This window comes from Camelus dromedarius, chromosome 32 (assembly GCF_036321535.1).
Source record: "Camelus dromedarius isolate mCamDro1 chromosome 32, mCamDro1.pat, whole genome shotgun sequence".
NCBI lineage: Eukaryota > Metazoa > Chordata > Mammalia > Artiodactyla > Camelidae > Camelus > Camelus dromedarius.
This window is the reverse complement of record NC_087467.1, coordinates 21,417,658-21,437,845: the sequence shown is the minus strand read 5'-3', so window position 1 is coordinate 21,437,845 and position 20,188 is coordinate 21,417,658. Positions and strand designations below refer to the sequence as shown.

Here is a 20,188-nt window from a genome sequence, read left to right as displayed (position 1 = left end):
GGGGCCCTGCCCAGGTGGCCTGCCCCCTCCTCTCACTCCAGGGGTCCCGCTCTGACACGAGTCCATCACTGCCAAGGCCACGCAGATGGCTGTGCCATGGAGCAGCCGTGATTTCCCAAATGCTCTGTGATGCCTTTAGGAACTTGGTGATACTGCCCAGGGAAGAAAGTCCCAGAAACCAAAAACACTGCCGGTTCCTTAAAAGCCCCACCTTTTACTGCTGCCAAACAAATCAGGTAAGCCGCCAACTATCTCCTAAGGTCGTCCATTTATGACAGGACTAAACATAGAGATGCAGCCTGACACGGCGAGGGTGGCAGCGCATGCTGGGGCGCTGCCAGAGGACACTTCACCTTTCCTCGTGCCCGAGAAAGTGCTGCACGAAGACGGAACCTCGTAGGTGACTGACAGCCCTGGAGGAGGGGCCGTAAAAAGGAATGAAATAATGCCATTTACAGCAACAGGGATGGACCTGGAGATTATCATACTGAGTGAAGTCAGTTCAAAGACAAGTATCATGTGGTATCGCTTATGTGTAGAATCTAAAAGAATAATGCAAATGAACTTATTTACAAAACGGAAGGAGACTCACAGACATAGAAAACAAACTTATGGTTACCAGCGGTGGGGCGGGGGGCACAAATCAGGAGTTGGGATTTGCAGACACAAACTACTATACACAGATTAGACAAACTACAAGGTCCTACTGTACAGCACAGGGAACTATATTCAATATCTTGTAATAAACTATAATGAAAAAGAATATAAAAAGGAATATATAAATGTGTAACCGAATCACTATGCTGAACACAACACTGCAAACCAACTATGCTTCAATTAAAAAAACAAAAAAACCAAACAGCTGCCAGGTGGGAAACCGGGCACCACCACCCTTTCCTTACACACAGCACACTGCTTCCTTGACCCCACCGTCACGTTACCTGTCACAAACGTGCCAACCAATCCTCATCATTTCTTGAGAACACAGACATGTAACACAAGACAAGGTTCCAGGTCCGACCCTGAGAGGGCGGCCAGTTGACGCTGAATAGAGCTAAGGAACCTCTGAGTAACAGAACGAGACACTGATGCACTACAGCATCCCGGAAACGTGAAACGTCCCCCTGCCTCCAAGGCAGCGGCGCTCTGGGGAGAGCAGAGGGCAGAGTCCACTGGGTATTTTTTCACACACACACAATTCAGGATTCACTCGTCAGAAGAGGGGGAAGAGGGTGTTCAGTTTACAAAAGCTCCCTGGTAACTCGGGGACACTTTCTGCTCAAGGTGCAAGGGGCTGCTCTAAGAAGTGATTCAACAAGTCATCCATATCGGGAAATGAACAAAGCCCCGCCCACGGCCTACAGCACAGATAAGTCCCGCTGGGGTCAAGAACCTGACTGTGCAAGTACAGAATTAGAGGGAAGTACCTGCATGACCTTGTGGCCCGTACCATAAAAAGACTGATAAATTTAAGCACATGAGAATTTAAACTTCCATTCATCAGAAGATATTGCCAGAAACTACAGATACATCTCAAAACAGAAGATGACACTTGGCTGCATTTGCAAACTAAAACTTTAAGGATGTACCATTTCAGTCGGCAGGCTGGCAAAACTTCAAAAAGTCTGACCATATGAGAGTTGGCACAGATATAAAACAAATGAAATTCACATAACTTGCTGGTCACAACCACTCTGATACCCCATTCGGCGTGACTCAGTAAAACAGAACATACGCGAAGGACTTAAATACATGTTTGTCCCAAGAAGATAAACAGACGGCCAACAGGCACATGGGAAGAGGCTCCACATCACTTGTCATCGGGGAAACGCAGGTCAAACCACCGTGAGATGCTTTTTCACATCCGTTGGAATGGATGCTGTGAAAAGATTGGAAAATGGCATGTTGGTGAGAATGTGGAGAAACTGGAACTCCTCGCATCCTGTTGATGGGACGTAAAACAGTGCAGCCGTTGTGGGGAAGAACGGAGGTGCCTCAAACCATTAAAACAGAATCGCCACGGGACCCCGGAGTCCCGCGTCTGGACACATGCCGCGAAAGAGCTGAACGTGGGGCTGGAAGAGGCATCTGTACCCCAAGCAGCGTTACTCACAGCGGCCAAGGGGAGAAAGCAGCCCAAGTGTCTGCTGGGTAAATGGAGAAACAAAAAGCAATATTCATACTGTTGAACGGAATATCATTCAGCTTCAAGAAAGGAAATCCCAACACACGTTACAACACGCGCAAACCCTGAGGACACTGTGCTAAGGAAATAAGCCAGTCGGGAAAGGACAAGCACTGCGTGATTGCACTCACGTGAGGGGCCAGAGTAGTCAGGTTCATGGAGACAGAGGGAGAGTGGCGGCCGCCGGGCTGGGGGTGGGGGCAGGGAGTTATCAGGTAATGGGCACAGAGTTTGTTTTGTAAGATGAAAAAATGCTCTGTAAGCACCATGTGAGTGAACTTAATGCCACTCAACTGTACACCAAAAAATGGTCGGAACGGAAAATTTTATGTTATGTATATTTTACAATTAAAAAAAAAATAAAAATAAGAAAATAAACTGAACAGGGGCACACCTGCTAGCCCAGCACACCTCCTCTGGCTCCCCCGAAAGTAGTCTTTCCCAAAGGGTTAAAGCAACTCATGCAAAAGTCCCCACTGGTCTTCAGTTAAGGAGGCAATGTAGTTTCAATTGTGATAAACAGAAAAATGTTACTAACAGCTGGCATCACCAGGCGCAAAGGCACAGACTCTGGGTCTCTGTCCGTGGAGAGTGTAACTGCTTTTCCTTTAAACACCCAACCCCGCGCCTTGTGGCCTTTCTCTGACCTTCTGGGACGGCCTGCACTCTGGAGTGCGCATCTCTCTGAATAAATCCACCTTAATCGACTGTGGCTCGCTCCTGAATTCTTTCCTGCACGAAGCCAAGGACCCACACTTGGCGGGCACGTCCCAGGGACCCAGCCGAGCCCTGGGACACGGCCCTCCTCACGCCCCACGTTCCCCTGCAGCACACTGACCTCCCTGACCAGAGGCCTGCGGTCAGGTGCTGCTGCTCCACCAAGCTGACGTTGCCCCGAACTTGGCTGCTCTTGGGTTACTCCGACCTCCTTGACAGATGCTGGCGTTGGCTCTGGAAAGCGTCTCCTTAGTAACAAGGGGAAAAACATCCCGGGAGTGCAGGATCTCTTACAGACGATGCAGACACGCAGACGGATTTCTAAGGGAAGACACATTCCTGCTTCCGGCAGCACCTCCCCGTCTGGGCACAGCCCCAAACCTGCCGGAGGACCTGCTTCCTGGGGGAGCAGCCCCTGCCCACCCCTCAGCCCCCGCCTTTCAGGGGATGCTTTTTGGGATGCACGTGACAAGCACCAGACAGCAGGTCTGGGCTCGGGCCACGTCTCCCGGGGGTTACGCGGACCCTCACTCCAACAGCGGCTCTGCGCTGAGGTTTTCCTTTGTGGCTTCTCGCTCTGCGGAGCCCGGGGCGCGGACGGGCTGCGGCCACTACAGAAGCGTCTGAGGTGGGAGGTGGTCAAGGAGGACCCCTTGCTCCCGACCCTCAAAGCAGCGCATGGGACCGCGCCGACGGCGGGCAGGGCGCGGCCTCCCACTCTGAAAGCAGGCGGCACCAGCCCCTCGCTCTCAGATTCTCTGCTCATCACGCGAGGTCAGCCAGGCCCCCACAGTCTCCCCCAGTATCCCCCAGGCGGTTTCTAATTGTGTGTATTTCTTGGCCAACAGTCTCAAAATGTTAAAGGCCATCCCTACAAAGACCACACTGGGAACCCACAGGCCTCAGGTTAAGCATTTATGAAGAATAATGTGACCCAAATTGCCTCCTCACTCCTTCTTTGATTTCCTACTTTGTGTGAACTGGGGACAAGAATCACCTGTAACACCCTTAAATGCAAAGACATCCTTCATCTAGAGCGGAACTGAGCTAGCATGGCCACACTGCCCAACGCCAACAGCATCTCTCAGCAGGGCCCAGGGCGCCCAGGGCGCGGCGGGAAGTGGGTCCCCGAGCCCTTCGGCCAGTGCCTGCTGGCTCCACCGAGAGAGGGAAGTCCTCCCGTGTGGGAACGAGACCAGGCAAACTGTTTTTGAAGGGAAATGCTGTTCACCAGGAAGTGACTGACTAAACCGCTGTTTCTCTAGGAATGCTGAAGGCGGAGTAAGTGAAAATGTTCCTTCTTTCAGACCATTACCCTCCAGGAAGATTTACGAGGTGGCCGCCTCAGAGGGCCTGTATTTCATGGACACTGATCGTAACTCCTAGAGGCTCCAACAGATCTTTCGCCACCAGTCTCTGCGTCATCAGCGACGCCTGCCAGACACCTGGACACATCCCTGAGCTCAACGGTCCAGGCCACTGCGTTCGAAGTGATCCGAAACATAATGAGGGAAATGTGCTGTGAGTCCCAAGGGAGATCAATAAAATCTTATATATGAAATTCGTTAAGACAGTAAATCCTGAGTTCTCATCACAAGGAAAACATTTTTTTTCTATGTCTTTAACTTTGTATCTGTGTGCGGTGATGGACATTTACCAGCCTTCGTGTGATCATGATCTGATGTACGTACATCATTCACTGATTATGTCACATCTTCAGCCGACACAGTGCTGTGTGTCGCTTGTATCTCAATAAAACGGAAATAAACGTTATGAAAAAAAAAAAAAAAGCACACATTGAAACACATCAGAGTGAAACTGCAGTGGTAACAAGAAAATCCTAAAAGTAATTAGAGGGAAAGTCAGGTGACCAGCCAAAACTGACAACTAGGCTGACGGCTGATACAAGGCCGACAGGCAGGGAAAAATAATGGAACTGAATCTTTAGAAGTGCTGAGGAAAAAACCTGCTAGCCTGAAATTCTCTACCCTATTAATTTCCCATTTGGGAGCAAGTTAGTTTTTAGTTATCTGAAAGCCTCTGCGTAGAGGTTATCTCCTACCTAGGCTTACCGAAATAACAGTAAACGCACCCAAGGAAGGAAAAACAGAACCTGGAAAGGAAAGGGGTAAATTTAGACCCAAATGGTGAATCAGGGCAAGTACTTACAATTAAAAGAAAATGAAATGGAAGCTTACAATGGGGTGGGGGTGGGGATCCAACACTAAAGGACTGTCAGCAAGTCACTGTGTCAGAAGGAGCTTGTCTCCTCTAGGAGAATGGTAAATGTACTTTTAAGTAGGTTTGGTAAAACCTGCACAGGCAATCCGTGAAAGAACAGAGACATAAATTCCAAACCCATAGAAGAGATTAAAAATGAGCACAGTGTTTTTGATGGAAGGCAGGAAGGTTACAACAAAAGAAAAAGAAAAAAACATGGTAGCAGGGGAAGTAAAACAAGGCAGGAGAGTAAATCCAAGTCTGAGAGCGATCAGTGACTCTAGACGGAACAAACTCACTTATCAAGGTAGATGTGGACTCTCTCTCTCTCACACTCAGCCTTAAGCTGCTTAAAACGTGACACAAAAATGTTGAAAACAAAAACGAAGAAAAATTACACCAGCAAAAAATACCTCAAAGAAAGCTAACAGAGCAACATCAGTACAACGTGATGCCGAGAGCAGCACCAGACACGGCGGGACGAAGGCAGAGGCATTAATGGGGACGAAGGATGCATTTAACACGGAAGGAAGCCTACCGAGTTATGACAACCACAAATTTTTATGCACCTAATAATAAAGCAGCAAACACTTCTCCCAAACCAAATTCACTTTATTTTGCCGAAATGACCCCCAAAAGCAGCTTATAAGAAAGCCAGCCCACTGGTTGGATGGGCCTGTGGGTGGGACGCACCGTGGCCCTGAGTGAGTGGCAGCTTCTGTCCTGCAGGTGGTGAGGAAGCCCTGCCTGGTCCCCGTTCCCGGGCTGCACGTGGCCAAGGGCGGCCTTCCACCCCCACGTGCACCATGGAGCTGACTCCAGTGCTCGGTGCTGGGCCTGCATCACTGAGGTCTGAGCCCCCTCCCTGGTCCTCTCAGCTCTGAAGGCACTGAGGGAGATACCCCAGGAGCCTGGCCTCACGGAGTCACCTGCCTGACACCTAATGGTTTCTGCTCCCTTTCCCTGCTGTCAGCTGGCCTCTAGGGAGCCTCCCGAGAGCACCCACCCAGAGGCCACCGCGGCCAGGACGTCCGCCTCGCGCCGCTGGGCACCAGCCTGCGTCCACTCCAGAAGCCGGCTCCCCTAGGGGCAAGTCTGCTGCTTCCTCCAGACTCACCCTGAAGACCCTCTCAGCTTCAAACTTCCCCGCTGTCTGAATGCTCTCCTTAAACGTCAAAGTGGAGCCCAGTAAAGGAATAAGCCAGTCTCTGTATAATGAAAGTCGGCCACTCAGTGAAGTTTCCTTTCACTTGTTCAGCATTTTTAAGATGAAAGTAAAGAACAGCCCAAGAAGCTGTATGTGAATGTCCTGCCTCCCAGGACTTGACGAGCCGGGAGAAGAGACACTAACTACCCTTGCACACGGTGCCCTGGGGACGCGTGACAGGAGGACCCCCAGAAGGGGCTCCAGAAAGCCTCCCTCAGCCTCACGCGGCGTCAGCTGGCTCAGGAAGGTTTTAAAGTCCTGTCACACGTTGTGGGTGCCTAACTCAGGTGGGAAGTCCCCTGCGCAGGGGACTAAGCAGGCCTTGTCCGAGGGAACTTGTAAGTATGCACACGCCACGTTCCATCGATTTTATTTCATTTTTTAATTTGTTTCTTTTTGGGGATGGTAATTAGGTTTATTTATTTAATTGTCTGTAACGGAGGCACTGGGGATGGAACCCAGGACCTCGCTCATGCTACGTGCACGCTCTGCCCCTGAGCTGCACCCTCCTCCTGCTTATCTCATTGATTTTCAGACACACGTTTTCCCTTCGTGGGCAGCTGCGCTCTGGCGTGCTGTCCCTTCATGGGCAGCCTGTATTTTTTTTTCTCTTAATGTTGCACCTCTACATCTGTGATGGTCAGTGAGTGGAAGTTTAGTTTGTCCGTGGAAACAGCCATATCCAGTCTGATTATGGCACATGGGATTTAAAAAGGAGGACGAGGACTCAAGGCTCTATCTTCTTATTTCTTCGTTTTGCAGGCGCACAGCCTCCACGTGTAATACAGGAGGCACATTTCTACATTTCACATACACCCCCAAACTTCTCCCACTTCTCTAAGGGAAATGCATTTCGATTTTAGAAGAAGTCAGTATTTGCTTGGTCCCTCAGAGTCACTGCTTCCCGCTGGTGTGCGGTCCTGTCTGCTGTGTGCAAGCTGTGTGACCTGGGCCAAGTCGCCTGCCGTCACTGAACTCGATTTCCCCCCCTATACATGGGCTGCCCTGCCCGGCCCGCTGGGATGCTTTTACGAGGAAACAAGGTGAGGTTCTTAGAGCGCTGAAGGACCATCCCTGGTCCTCAGGACACCTTCAGTCGTGGCTGGGAGAGGGCCCCCCACTTCCTCCATTCCGGGGGCTCCACCTCCAACCTCTGCCAGGCACCCACCACTGCCCCAAGCCCATTCCCCAGAGTAAGACGCTTGGGCCAGCAAACCACCCTTTGCCCTTCCGTCCTTTCACCAACAGCACATTCAGCTGCTGGAGTGGATGCTTTCAGAGGCTCTGTGAGAGGCCCGGAGGCCAGCAGGAGGCCTGGAGGGTGACCACAAGGCCGCCCTGCCCTCTAACGGGGGGGTTCCTGCCCACTGCCACCTGGAGTACCAGAGCCACACGCAGACAGCACATCCGGGAGAGCAGGAGGCGTGCACTGTGTACACAGGTGTGCAAAACAGGGAAAGGATAGAAGAGAAGAAAGAAAACTAAAGGGGCAGGGCGGGGTGGGTGGGTGGATCTGACGAGGGGCAGGTTCCAACGAACCTGAGACAGATGAAGGCCACTGTCCTGGGCATGCTAGACTCCGGCCTCTGATGTGTTTTAGGAAAACTATAATTAATGGACAGGAAGCCAAAGTCACCGCCCTCTCTGACTGCTGTGGTCATAAATACACAGGTCGAGACGGGCTGACTACCCCCCTGGGGCAATTACACACTGCCGCTCAGTCATCAGGGCCCCTGCTTTGATGGAAAGAGGTCACTCCAAGGCCTTATCTTCCCCAAACGCCTGTCCTGCAAACGCTCAGCTTACCCTTCGTTAATCTAACCAGCACAGCACCACTCCTGGGCGGGAACTCGTTAGCTACGATGACGGAGGTGATCCAGATGCACTGGTCACCTCCCAGCCCTGACCACGCCTGATCTAAAAGCACTGGGAAATTTTACAAAACACAGAGGCCTGAGAAACAAAACAACGCAAAAAACTCGATGCCTGGGTCCCGCCCCACAAGGCTCTGATGCCAGGGTGTGGCCTGGGCGCCAGGAGTCCCAAAAGCTTTCCAGGGATTCTAACGCAAAGCCAGGAGGGAGCGTCTCGGGGCTCAAGGGCTGGGTCCTTGGCGCACTTTCATACAACCCCATTCACCTCCCAATAAAAGCCGGGGAATAGGACACACCTTGTCATCACCTGCCCTGAGCGCTGCTGGTCTCTAGTCCTCCTGCAAAGAAAGACCCAAACGTCTACACCGGCATTTCCAAGGACATCTCTGAAGATATTTTGCAAGAGGTTGAAAGCAGTGCTCAAAATGCTGTGTCTGCCTTCTAGCCACGCGGTCGCCAGCCCGCCCTGGAGAAAACCAAATAATTAGCCAACCTCCAGACGTCGCTAGGGTGGCGCAGGAGTTGGACGTGAGCCTGGACAGAGTGAGACGGGGTGAGAAGCTCCCGGAAGGTGCCCTCACAATCGTGTCCGACAAACCCTGCCTCAACAGGAAAGACGTGACTCTGCCGTCAAGGCCAGGTGCACGCACTCAGGACCACATTCCCCGTGGGGTCAGCCAGGGAGCGTCCCTTCCTCTGCGGCTCCTGGGGGACGGGAGGCAGACACGTCCGGCCAGCTGTGCACGTGCTGTCTCCCTAAGCCAGTGGTGCTGCACTGGGGGCAACCTGCCCCGCCCAGGGCACCTGGCTTTGCCGAGAGACACTGTCACAAATTGGGAGTTGTCACTTGCATCCGGTGGGGGGAAGCCAGAGATGCTCACACATCCCGAGGTGCACAGGACACCCCCCACGGCAGAGCCGTCCAGACCAAAACATCCACAGAGCCCGGGCTGTTCAAAAGGGAGTCTTCAGGCAACCCCAACGCATGCCGTTTCCGAGAGGGTTTATCCGGCAGCTGGGCCCCTCGCTTAGAAACCCCGTGAGCAAGCCTGTTAAACAGTAAATCCAAACGCACACCAAAAACTCTCCACGAGAGAACCCTTGGAAACAAGAAACTCCCGAAGTTGAAGAGGAAGAGAGCAGCCCGGCCAAGCCCGCGTGGACTCAGCTGGCCGGAGGGAAAGCGTCTCGGGCCCCCCACAAGCACCTACAACCCCCTCCAGCTGGAACAGGTAAAGCGCTCCGTCACTGAAGTGTTTTAAAATAAGTTCACGCTGGGGGAAGGGTATAGGTCAGGTGGCAGAGTGCAGGAACAGCACACACGAGGTCCCAGGTTCAATCCCTGGCACCTCCTCCAGCCAGCATCAGTGAGGAAACCTAATGGCCTCCTCCTCAGCAAGCAAACAAAACCAGCAAAGATACATACATAACTAAAACAGGTTCTCACTGCAGAGCACAGGGAACGAAACTCAGTACCTCGTAATAAGCTATAACGGAAGAGAATCTGAAATAGAACATATGTACACACACATATAAACCACTCTGCTGTACGCACGAAACTAACACGACATTGTAAACCAACTATACAATTGGTTTTAAATGCAAAAAAAAAAAAAACCCCACAGATGACTAAATTCACCAGCCTCTTCACAGGCCCACTCCACACACCTCGCCCAGCATTTCTGGGGGGGGGGGGGTTGCCCGGCACCCCAGCGTCCCACCACTCGTTCCCCCAAAACAGCCCTCTCCGGCTCCCAGCCCCGCTCAGGACCCAGCCAGACACCACGTGTGAGGAGAAGCAACGGATGAGGGGCCACTCCAGCGACTCAGGACACAGCCATCCAAAGGCACGTGCTCAATTACAAGCACCGCTTGGCCGGGTGACCAGCTCCCACCAGCATCCAGAGATGAACAGCGTCCGTGCTTGAATGCCGACCACCCGATGCACGCTCCCACATCCCGTACATTCCTTTGCTCCAGTCCAACCGCCGCGGGCCGCGGAAAGGAGCATCTGCGATGCTGGGGGGCAAGTGAGAACCGAGCTTCCCCCACGAGCCGTCCTGCAGCAGAGCTGCCCAACCCGTGGGCGAGCCCTGGGAGGCTCAGGTCCGCCTGTCCTTTCCCTGAGTTTCCTCCTCCTTACAGCAAGAATTCAAACGCCGGCAAGCAACTGCTCAACGGTGAGACATCTGCACGGGTGCAGAACTATACAGACATAACTTGGCGTCTTTTCAATGCTGAATAATTTCTGACTAAAGGGAAAAAATAAGAACTGTGTATCAGTCCATAATCACACCACTCAGCGTTGGATGCTTTTCACTTGAGTCAGAGAAACACCAAGAAAACATCAGGTAGCATCTTCCAGGCACGTCTAATTCTCTGGCTCTTGATTCTGCATTTGAGGATAAAAGTTACCCAAACTATACGACCCCAGTAACACCACACACAGCATATGATTCTGACAGACCCCCCCCCACCTCTGGCATCAAATGTAAATTTTGAAAACAGAAACATTTGCTATTTGTTCCCGTAGCACAAAACGGATGCAGTCAGCTGTCTAGTGGCGTCTAAACCATCCAGAAATATGCGCTCTGTCTACATTTTAATTATTTCTTAAGAAAAGCAGCATGAATGGTGACCCTTTCACTGAAATTCACAAACAACACTAAGGATTAAACAGCAGATGACAGGCTGACGGGCCACCCTCCGCACAATTTGTGAAGTTTCCCACGTGCCGGGAAAGGCTGTGCTGAGGGCAGAGGAGGAGGGGTTGGCACTTAAATCTCTGCAGGGAGTGGATGTGGCCTGAAGTCAGTGGCGGCTCACACAGCACTGCTGCTTCTGACGCGCCACGGAAGGGGCCGCCCTCTGCCTGGAAGGCCACCTGGGCACCCACAGGGCTGTAAGGAACAGGCAGAGAGGAGGCCGCCCGCCCACAGAGACAGCCAGGCGTGGCACAATCCAGCAAGGGACCCCGGGCTTGGATGAAAGTTCCAGAAGCGACCAGCAGCAGCAGTGCTCCTCATCGCTCACCAGACAGGGTGGTCTGGTGGCCCACGGTCATGGTCAGAATACTTGACCTCCAGGAGAATTACGGTCTGGATGAACCGTCCTGAGGTCAGCGTTTACAGAACCAGAAATCCCTCATCAAGAGACCTGAAGGCAATACCACGGCTCTTTGTCAAGGAAAAATAAAAATGATGAAACCTTCACTAATTCAACAAACATCTACTGATGGCCTGGCAAGGGCTGGGGCCTGGCAAGGGCTGGGACCTGCCGATACATGTACAAATCCTGTACGTCAGAGACATGAGCTCTGAGATGCACTGAGGGGTCCGGCGAGACTTGCACACCGCCGGCTGGAGCAGACACCCGCCAAGGAAGCACCTGTGAGATTCACACAGCTGAGTGATCGACGCTGGGCGGGCAGGTGTTCAGGGACTAGAACAGAGCCCAGACACAGACCTGCATACACGTGTCCACCTGATTTCTGACCAAGGTACAAAAGTAATTCAATGGAGGAAAACAGCCTTTTTAAGAGATGGCGCTGGAACAACGGGGCGTCCACTGGCAAAGAAAGTGAACCCTGACTCGCGTCTCACGCCTTACACAAAAGTGAACCCACGAGGGTCACCACGGATGGAGATGTCATATGTAAAACTACAAAACCTTCCCCAAAAAGCACAGCAGAAACTATTCAGAATCTAGAGCTACGCAAAGGGCTCTGAGAACTGATACCATAAAAGGAAATATTTATAAATTGAACTTCATCAAAATTAAAAACACTTGCCCAGCGAAAGATCCTGCTGAAAGATGAAAGATGAACTACAAAACGGGAGAAAATACTTGCAAACTGTATGTCCAACCAAGGGCGTCTAGAAAGTAACAGAACTCTCAGAACTCAACAGTCTCTCTCTCACACACACACACACACACACGAGTAACATATGCAAGCAACCTAATTAGGAAATGGGCAAAAGACACGAAGAGACCAAAGAGGACACTCAGACGGCAAACACTGCATGGAAAGATACCCATCAGGGAAATGCACGAAACACCACCCGGCAGAACGGCTAAAGCCAAAGACAGCGACAGCGCCAAACCCGTGAGGGCGCACAGCCCTGGCGCCTCCGTACTGCCCGGAGTGTGAGTGTGAGCCTGCCTGGACAGCAGCCTGGCACTTTCTTTAAAAAACTAAATATGCACCTACCACAGAACCCAGAAACTGAGCATCTATCCTAGGGGAGCGACGACGCACGTTCCTACAAAAACCTGCACAAAACACGTTCATAGCAACCGTATTCCTAGTAGCCGCAAACCGGACACGACCCAGACGTCCTCCAACCAGGGCTGGTTTAGCTCCGCGTGGTGCACACTCACCGTGCACCTCTCCTCCGCAACAAAAAGGGACGGGCTGTGGATACAAACCACAACCTGGCTGTGTCTCCAGGGAATGATGCCGAGTGAAAAAAGCCAGCACCCCACCGGTACCCGCTGCATGCCTTCATTTAGGTCAGACTCTTGAAATGACAAGATGGTGGAAACAGAGACCACAGCAGCAGGTGCTGGGGGGAGGGAAGTGGGCGTGACCATAAAAGGTCCACGTCGGGGACCCTCGTGACAAAACCGACCTACAGCTCAGCTGAATCGGTGCGATCTAGTTGTGAGATCACACTGGTTTTATAAGATGTTACCTTGTAAACTTGGGGAAACTGGCTGAAGGGCACACGGGACCTTTCTCTACTGTTTCTCACAACTGCATGAGAATCTATCAGTGCCTCATGGAAGAGTTCAGAAACAGGTGCTGGGAAGGCTTCAAGGAGGAGGTGGCATTTCTGGGAGGACCTTAACGAGCAGGCGGCATCTCAGTCGGCAGAGGTGGGAATCTTGGTGCCGTCTAAGGGAGCAGGGTGAGACAGGCTGGGAGGGCTGGGCCACTCTCCTCAAAGGTAAGTTCTGCCCTCCTTCCTATAATTTTCTCAGTAGAGATGAAAGACGCAGCTTAATAAATGCTTCTAAGAGGAGAAGTTTTATAGAGAAGCATCAGTGGGTCAAAGCAAGATGCAGATGCCCTTCCTGGGGAGCCCATCGTTTCCCAGTGTCCTCCCTGGTGGGGCCCCACTCAGGCGTCTGCACGGAGCCCCCTCCAGTGCCACCTGGCAGCCTGAGGCCGCCTCCTCCCGGGGCCGCAGCGGAGGAGGAGGCGGGGCTCGGGCTGAGGTCCCGAGGATGGGGGGGAGGGTGCTGGGTCAGAGGCACATGGTGGGGGGCCACCACCCCTTTCCTAGCCTCGTGGAAACCTCACTGTGACTCCATCTTGATTTTGACAAGGAACGGCTCCGGGGCAGGTGCCGGGGACCAGAGCGACCGCGTCCCTTCCAGCAACAGTGAATCCCCCATTAGCGCTACTTACGGTTGTTTAACTGAACACATGCCCCCTTTCTTCCCAGACACCAAAACCGTGCCATTTAGAGCAGAAGCGTTCAAACTACCCTGCCAAGTCTTCCTGCGGTGGCTGCCCTGCCCCGACCCGCACCCCCGCCAACCCCACGGGCTCTGAATGCTGATCTCCTGGCCTGGTCTTTGTCCCCTTGGTTGACGCGGCTCCAGTCCAATCGCATCCCCGCCCTCAGGGTGCGGGCAGGACACAGAGGCTGTTTCCCACCAGATCTCCGTGCAGACACCACGTGCACACACACATGCACACACACACCCCCACCCTGGACTCTTCTCGTGTCGCAGCATTTGGGAAAATGACTTAAGCAGACACCCCCGATTCGTCCTGCTCTCTCGTCCCATCCTGCCACCTCATTATTAAGTCAGCGGGCCCATCACTGGGCTGTCATGCAGGATACTCTATCTCTTCCCTTCCTGTTCTCCAGCTAAACGCCCTCCCACCCCCAAATCAGGACCAGTAGATGAAAGCAGGTCTGCGTAGAAAAACAAACAGAATCACAAAAAAACGCAATCTCAGGTAAACACTAAGAGAAATTCGACGTAGATGATAAAAGCAGACAACGTAGGCTCTACAGCAAAAAAGCCAGATTAGGACGAAGAGGTCATTGTCAAATGATAAAGGAAACAATTCACCACAAAAATAGTTCTAAATCTTTGTGCAGTCATATTCAAACTCTATAAAGTTTGACAGATTACAAGAAGAAAATTTAAATGCAAAATTATAATGGGGAGATTTTAATCTATCTTTACCCTAACTAGGCACATTTAGCAGGCAAAACTATAAAGGATATAGAAAAGTTGAACACCACAATGAACAAACGATCCAATACATTTTTTCCAAATTGTGGCAATCCACTAATGCACTAATCAAACTTATAACCACCATCAAAAAACCCAGAACAGAATAGACTTGAAAACATCAGAATGCACCTGATATGGCAAAGATAAGCATTATTTTGTGAAACCTTCACATTTGTATATTGAGTGACGATATAAAACCTACTTCCTGCTATGGGTTATAGTTCAAGCTTGAAAGTCTTCAATCTAATGGATATAAAGTCTTTACTCCAAAATTGGAGCATGTATATTCCTCTCAAGCACTCAAGAAATATTTACAAAACCTGACCCTTTGCTCGGCCCAAAAGAAGTCAGAACCAAACCCAGAGAATCAGCATTGCATCCTGAATGGTGCTGGAAGGTGTCCCACGAGGGCCAGCTGACAGCCAGCTGGTCCCCTGTGGCTCCGTGCACCCACCCTGGTTCCCCGGAGGGATCTAGAACATGTCCGTCCTTGCGAGTGCCAGCGAACTTGGCTAGTTATTTTTGTGTTGAGCAGACTTTCTGGTGGAATGAAATACTCCTGAGGGAAAGTGCTTGGGCAATCTTTAAGAAGGTGAAACTCAAGTTAACCATTTCCAGCCTTTTGAGATATTCTACCACAGACAGTACTAGAAATATACTTCCCAAAAAAGGGCAAAAAAAAAAAATGTTAAGCTTTGCCCAGGTGAAGGGCTAAATGGGGGTCTGCGTGCACAGACACGGCACGAGGAGGCCCCGGGAGCAGGCCAGCTGGCTCCCAGGAGGGACAGCTCCGGGGGGAGCCTGCCAGCCCTCCCTAACCCTCAGCTATCGCCGGAGGAGGTGACGTTTCCACGACACACCTCCGTTCATCCAAGAGGACCAGAGGGCACAGTCTCATCTCATCCCTCCCACTGCCCTGCACCCCACCGAGGGCTTATTGCCGTGGGGGGGGGGCGCCCAGTCGGGACGCAGGGATGGAGCGGTGCCACGCGAGAGTGCGAGGCAGTTTGTTTCAGCAGAGGGACACTCAGCTTCGGAAGCTAAAACAGAAAAGGGAGCGGCTAGAAGCAGTGCACGCCTAACGTGGTGACGGCAGTCAGCCCTCAGACGCTCATCTGAGAGGAGACAGGTGAAAGGATGGACAGGACAGTAAAATATGTGACTGGACGTTAAAATGAGCCATTTTCAGGTGCGTGATTCAGTGGCACTGAGCACATTCACATCACGCAACCACCACCTCTGTGGAGTTCCAAACGTCGTCCCCCAGCAGGGGACCGCAGGCGGTCTCCCCCCTCCCCACGCTGGAATCCACTCGTCCGTTTCCTGTGTTTATGGATTGACCTGTCTGAACAGTTCCTATAAATGGACTCACAATGCCTGGCTTCTTCCACTTGGTACATTTTCGAGGTTCATCCATGTCGCCGCACATACTGGTGAGAAGGACAATTTCTAAGACAGTGAAGGTGGACAGGAGGCAGTTAAGGGGCGGGGCAAGAGTGGCAAGGGTCCCTGCCATCGCCTGAGCCTGGGGGTCTAGAAGGACGGTGGCACCATTAACACAGGTGCAGGTGGGGACGACGGTGACCAGTCTGTTCCTGGACAGACTGAGTTTGATGAAACCCACCTTGGAGAAGGGCACCGGGGAGCGGGAAACAGCCGGCAGGCTAGGAAATGCTGGAGCGACAGCACAGAGCCCTTTCTGTCCCCCGAGGCTGAGGGCACACACGCACCTGCAACCGCACCTGCCCTGGGGACACACATGGGGCACGACTGTCCCCGCCTTTCCCAGAAAGTGGTGCTTTGTGCAGCTGCCAAACTCCCAAGGTGAACAAGGCTCAGGACGGAGGAAAGACCATCCCGGCTCTCCAGCAGCCCCCTCAGCGGACTCTGTCCTGGCTTCGGTAAAGAGAACCCATTCTCAGAGACCCCAGCCGGCATTTTCTGATAAGCATCCCCACCGGCCACCTCTGAACCGTGGGCGGCTCGCTTCTCCACTCTCCACTTCCAGCACAGTCCACCAGTGTCCAGATTCCTCAGCCTTCTGAGCACCAAGACGCCTGGTGTACACACGCAGCCCCACCGGTCTGACTGCAGCTCCAGAGGTCAAATACCATTCCTGGGTCCCAGAGGAGCCAGCCTCGTGAGTCATTTTAACCCCTAGAGAAAAGGAGGGGCCGACCGCCCACCCCCCCCTCGTAACCCACCTCACCGCTCTCGGGGTCCCTGCCTCCAACCTCAGTGACCACTCTCTCCCCAGAGAGCTGTTCCTGACCTGATGCCAAGTCCTTCACAAATCCATCTAAATGTGCAAGGGTCTCTGTTTGCTCTCCACACAGGCATTCACTTAGGTGTGTGATCTGCATCTTTACACGTACGCACACGTAGAATTTACAAAACAGACTTCCAGGTTGTTTCCCATACCCTCAAGGTGAGGTTCCAACTGGAAACTGAGGGAAAATCTCATGACAGCAGGCCTTCCAGAAAACTCAGGCCGAAGGAAACGGGGGCATGAATTACTCAGCCTCAAGCGGAGAGGTGCGAGGCCCCCAGCCGGGCAGGGCTGCCCACAGCGACAGCGCTCTCAGGATGGCCCTCCCCCTCAGAGAAGCCCGCCGCGGCCCCACACCCTCACCTCCATCCCTCCCTCGCCCGGCGCGTCCCCGGGGACCCTGGAGCACCGGGCACTGCTCTAGGTGTCCCCACGGTGAAGGCGGTCCCACGGGGGCACTCAGGAAGCAGGGAGGGGGCGCTGACGAGGGACCAAGGAACGAAACACACGCCTCTTCAGAGAAGTGGTGACAACACGCGGAATCTACCCCACGTAGAGGGCGGCTGGCAGGGAGGTCGCAGGCGGGGCGGCAGCAGTGCCTGGGCTGTGACTGACTGGCTCTGCTGCTGACTTGCGCCGACGGGGACGCACACACCCGGAGGGCAGGGCCTGCTCACATTCACGTCCGGCCCCCCAGTGAGTTGCTGGTGGAGGGCGGGCAGACCAGGAAGCTGACACGCTAAGTGGGGCTGTTGGCGGCGAGGACGCTGGCTTGAGCCGCCGTCTTGAAGCCCTCACCACCAGTTTTTAACTTCATCAACATGCAGGATGTTCTCCAAGAAACACTCAGCTTTAATCTTATCATGGGAGCCCCGCAAAACAGGATTTGCATTACTGCTGCAAATGAACAAAAATACATATTCATGGCCTGGACCCCTCTGCGAGAACACATTCACTCCCTGAAATTTAAAAGAAATCTGTATTTAAATCACACTGGCCGGGTAACAGACAGAGGCTGCGCACACACGTCGTCTGTTTACACAGATAATGGGCAAGGACGGCGTATTTTCCAGCTCATTGCAAGAGAGGCTCTCGAGGAAAAAAAAACCAACTGCCTCCTTTAGTATTTTAGTAATAACATACCCCGTTTGGACCCATAAAGGAAATTAACGGCTAGCTCCTCTGAATGGAAATGATAAAAAACAGCTTTAGCCCAGGGTCCAACAAGCCTTTTCTGCAAAGGGCCAGACAGCAAATATTTCAGGCTTTGCAAGTCACGTTGGCATCTTTGCTTTTTTAGGTTTACTTTTAGGTTTTTTTTTTTTTTTTTAACAATGCTATAAAAATTGTAAAAACCATTCTTAGTTCTCGGGCTGCACAAACCACAGCTGGCTGACCCCTGCCTCAGACCACGACAAGAACTGGAAACATGGAGTCGCGAGTTCCTCACGACCCAACCCCAGGGACACGTCCACAGACGACGCTGGGTTACCTCCTTCAGTCTCTCCAGCTCATTCTGGAGGGCCTGCCTGGATATCTCCACTTCAATCATCTGCTGTCGGAGCGTCTCATTCTCGTCCTCGGCTCTGGCTCTTTTCTCCTCCACAGTCTCAAGTTCATGGTGCAATCTGACAGACACATCTTTGGCTACCTGCGTGGACCCACAGAGACAGTCGTCAGGATGGGCTAAGGGTGCTTCCAAACTTCAGAGGCGGCGCATTAAGGAACACTGTGTTACACCAAAGAGCAAAGGCCCTGGCACTGTCAGCAGGCCTCGTCTAAAGCATGAAGTCCACAGTCAGGGGGAACAGGACTGTCACCCGGGCTAAAAGGCCGCTTTGCACAGCCCTCCTCACAGACTCTCACTAAGAATGCCAACTCTGCCCAGGCACGCACGCTTCCAAGGATACATTAAACTCACTGTCATCATCATCAAACAAGCATTTCTCTTCCCTAAAATAATACTAAAGCTACTTGCTAAAAAAAGCAAATACAGTAATTCTGGATGCACTAGATGGAGTCAAGTTTTAAGCCGCTTACTGAGGTACAATATTTGAATGTTAAAAGCAGTTACACATTTTCACTTTCTAAAAGTGAAGAGGGAGATTTTGTAAGAGAAATATAAATCACCTTTACATCACAGTGAATGACGTGTGGTTAGTGGCTTATAGATCTGTTACAAAGATCCCTTTCCTGTTACAGTGAGCGGCTGCATGAGATTTCACAGGGACGCGCGTGATAAGGGGACACGATGCATAAGTCATCGCAAGATAAACGACTGGATAATGGGGGCACGAGAGGAGCTGTGGGGGACAGAACAACCGGGGTAAAGTCTGGGATGTTTTCACCTCCTCCCCACACCCGCCAGTGGTTCTGAGAGACCCCGCAGGCAGCTAGTTACGCCCTGTATCTCCTTCGGTTAGATCACCACTACAAGCCTTAACTTGGATGACGGGAATTTCAAGTTTTCCGCGTTCTAGAAACTTAAAAAGCAACAACAACAAAAAATGCCAAGTGATTATGGTCAATTTTTAAAAGTGGTCTTTGACTACGATTGAACTGATAATTCAATTTTAAAACATTTCCGATCTTTAGGAGGAGTTCTTATACAATTTATACACAATGGGCAGGTGTTGTTTTTTTTTTTTCTTTAATTGTAGATCCATTACTATGATTTCTTTTCTTCCTTTTTTGGAGGGGGGTTAAGATTCCAGTTCCTATGATGGGTTTAAATCTTGGTCCATCAAAGCCACATGACCCTACACACCCTATAAGACCAATCACCGAGCGAAGAACATTTAAGCTGAAATCTGCTGAGAGAGACACTGACGGCACTGACCGAACACCAAGACCGCGCGGAAGTGGGTTCTGAGGGTGACATTTCAGGTCCATATCCTGCCCCCTGCAGTCCCTTCCGGGGGGCAGGTCCCATCCCGCCGGCTCACCCACCTTTAAGTCCTGCTCCAGGCTGCGGACGAGCTCGCCGTCCACCTGCCCGGTCTCAGCCACCTTCAGGCTCTTCTGCTCGGCCTTCCTGAGGCGGTACTGCAGGATCCGGCAGTTCTTGTTGGCGCGGTCCAGCTCCCGCCGGAGTTCCTGCAGCTGGTAAACGTCTTCCTCTAAGTAACTGTCCCTCATCTCCTCCATCTCGGCACGGAGTTCATCCAACTCGTCCTACACAAGCCAGACAGGGCAGACTTAGAAGCCAAGTGCATCATCAAGGACCCACCTTCATCCCATCCACCCCTGCCCGCACCACCGTCCACCACCCGCCGGCTACTTGCCGGTGTCCAGCCACACCTGTGTGACCCTGCACAAGACAGCATCACCCAACGTCTGCTCAAATCGCAAGGGGCAGAAGCCAAGAACTAGCCTGGATCATTCATCACAGCTTCTCAGCAGTCACTCCACCCCCGACATTTCCTTACAGAAGCATAATCATAAATGCAGTCATCTCT

The 20,188-nt window shown here is 52.1% G+C and overlaps 1 protein-coding gene across 4 annotated transcripts in view; it reads right to left on the bottom strand.

Annotated features, from left to right (window-relative positions):
• MTCL1 (microtubule crosslinking factor 1) overlaps positions 1 to 20,188 on the bottom strand; it is a 110,845-nt gene that overhangs the window by 65,387 nt on the left and 25,270 nt on the right. For all 4 annotated transcript variants that reach the window (XM_064481606.1, XM_031439172.2, XM_064481605.1 and 1 more), the window contains 2 exons: positions 19,680 to 19,904; positions 18,223 to 18,381 (listed from right to left, as the gene is read on the bottom strand). In XM_064481606.1, the coding sequence (XP_064337676.1) occupies positions 18,223 to 18,381; positions 19,680 to 19,877 (357 nt within the window). In that variant the 5' untranslated portion in view covers positions 19,878 to 19,904. The remainder of the gene's footprint in view (positions 1 to 18,222; positions 18,382 to 19,679; positions 19,905 to 20,188) is intronic.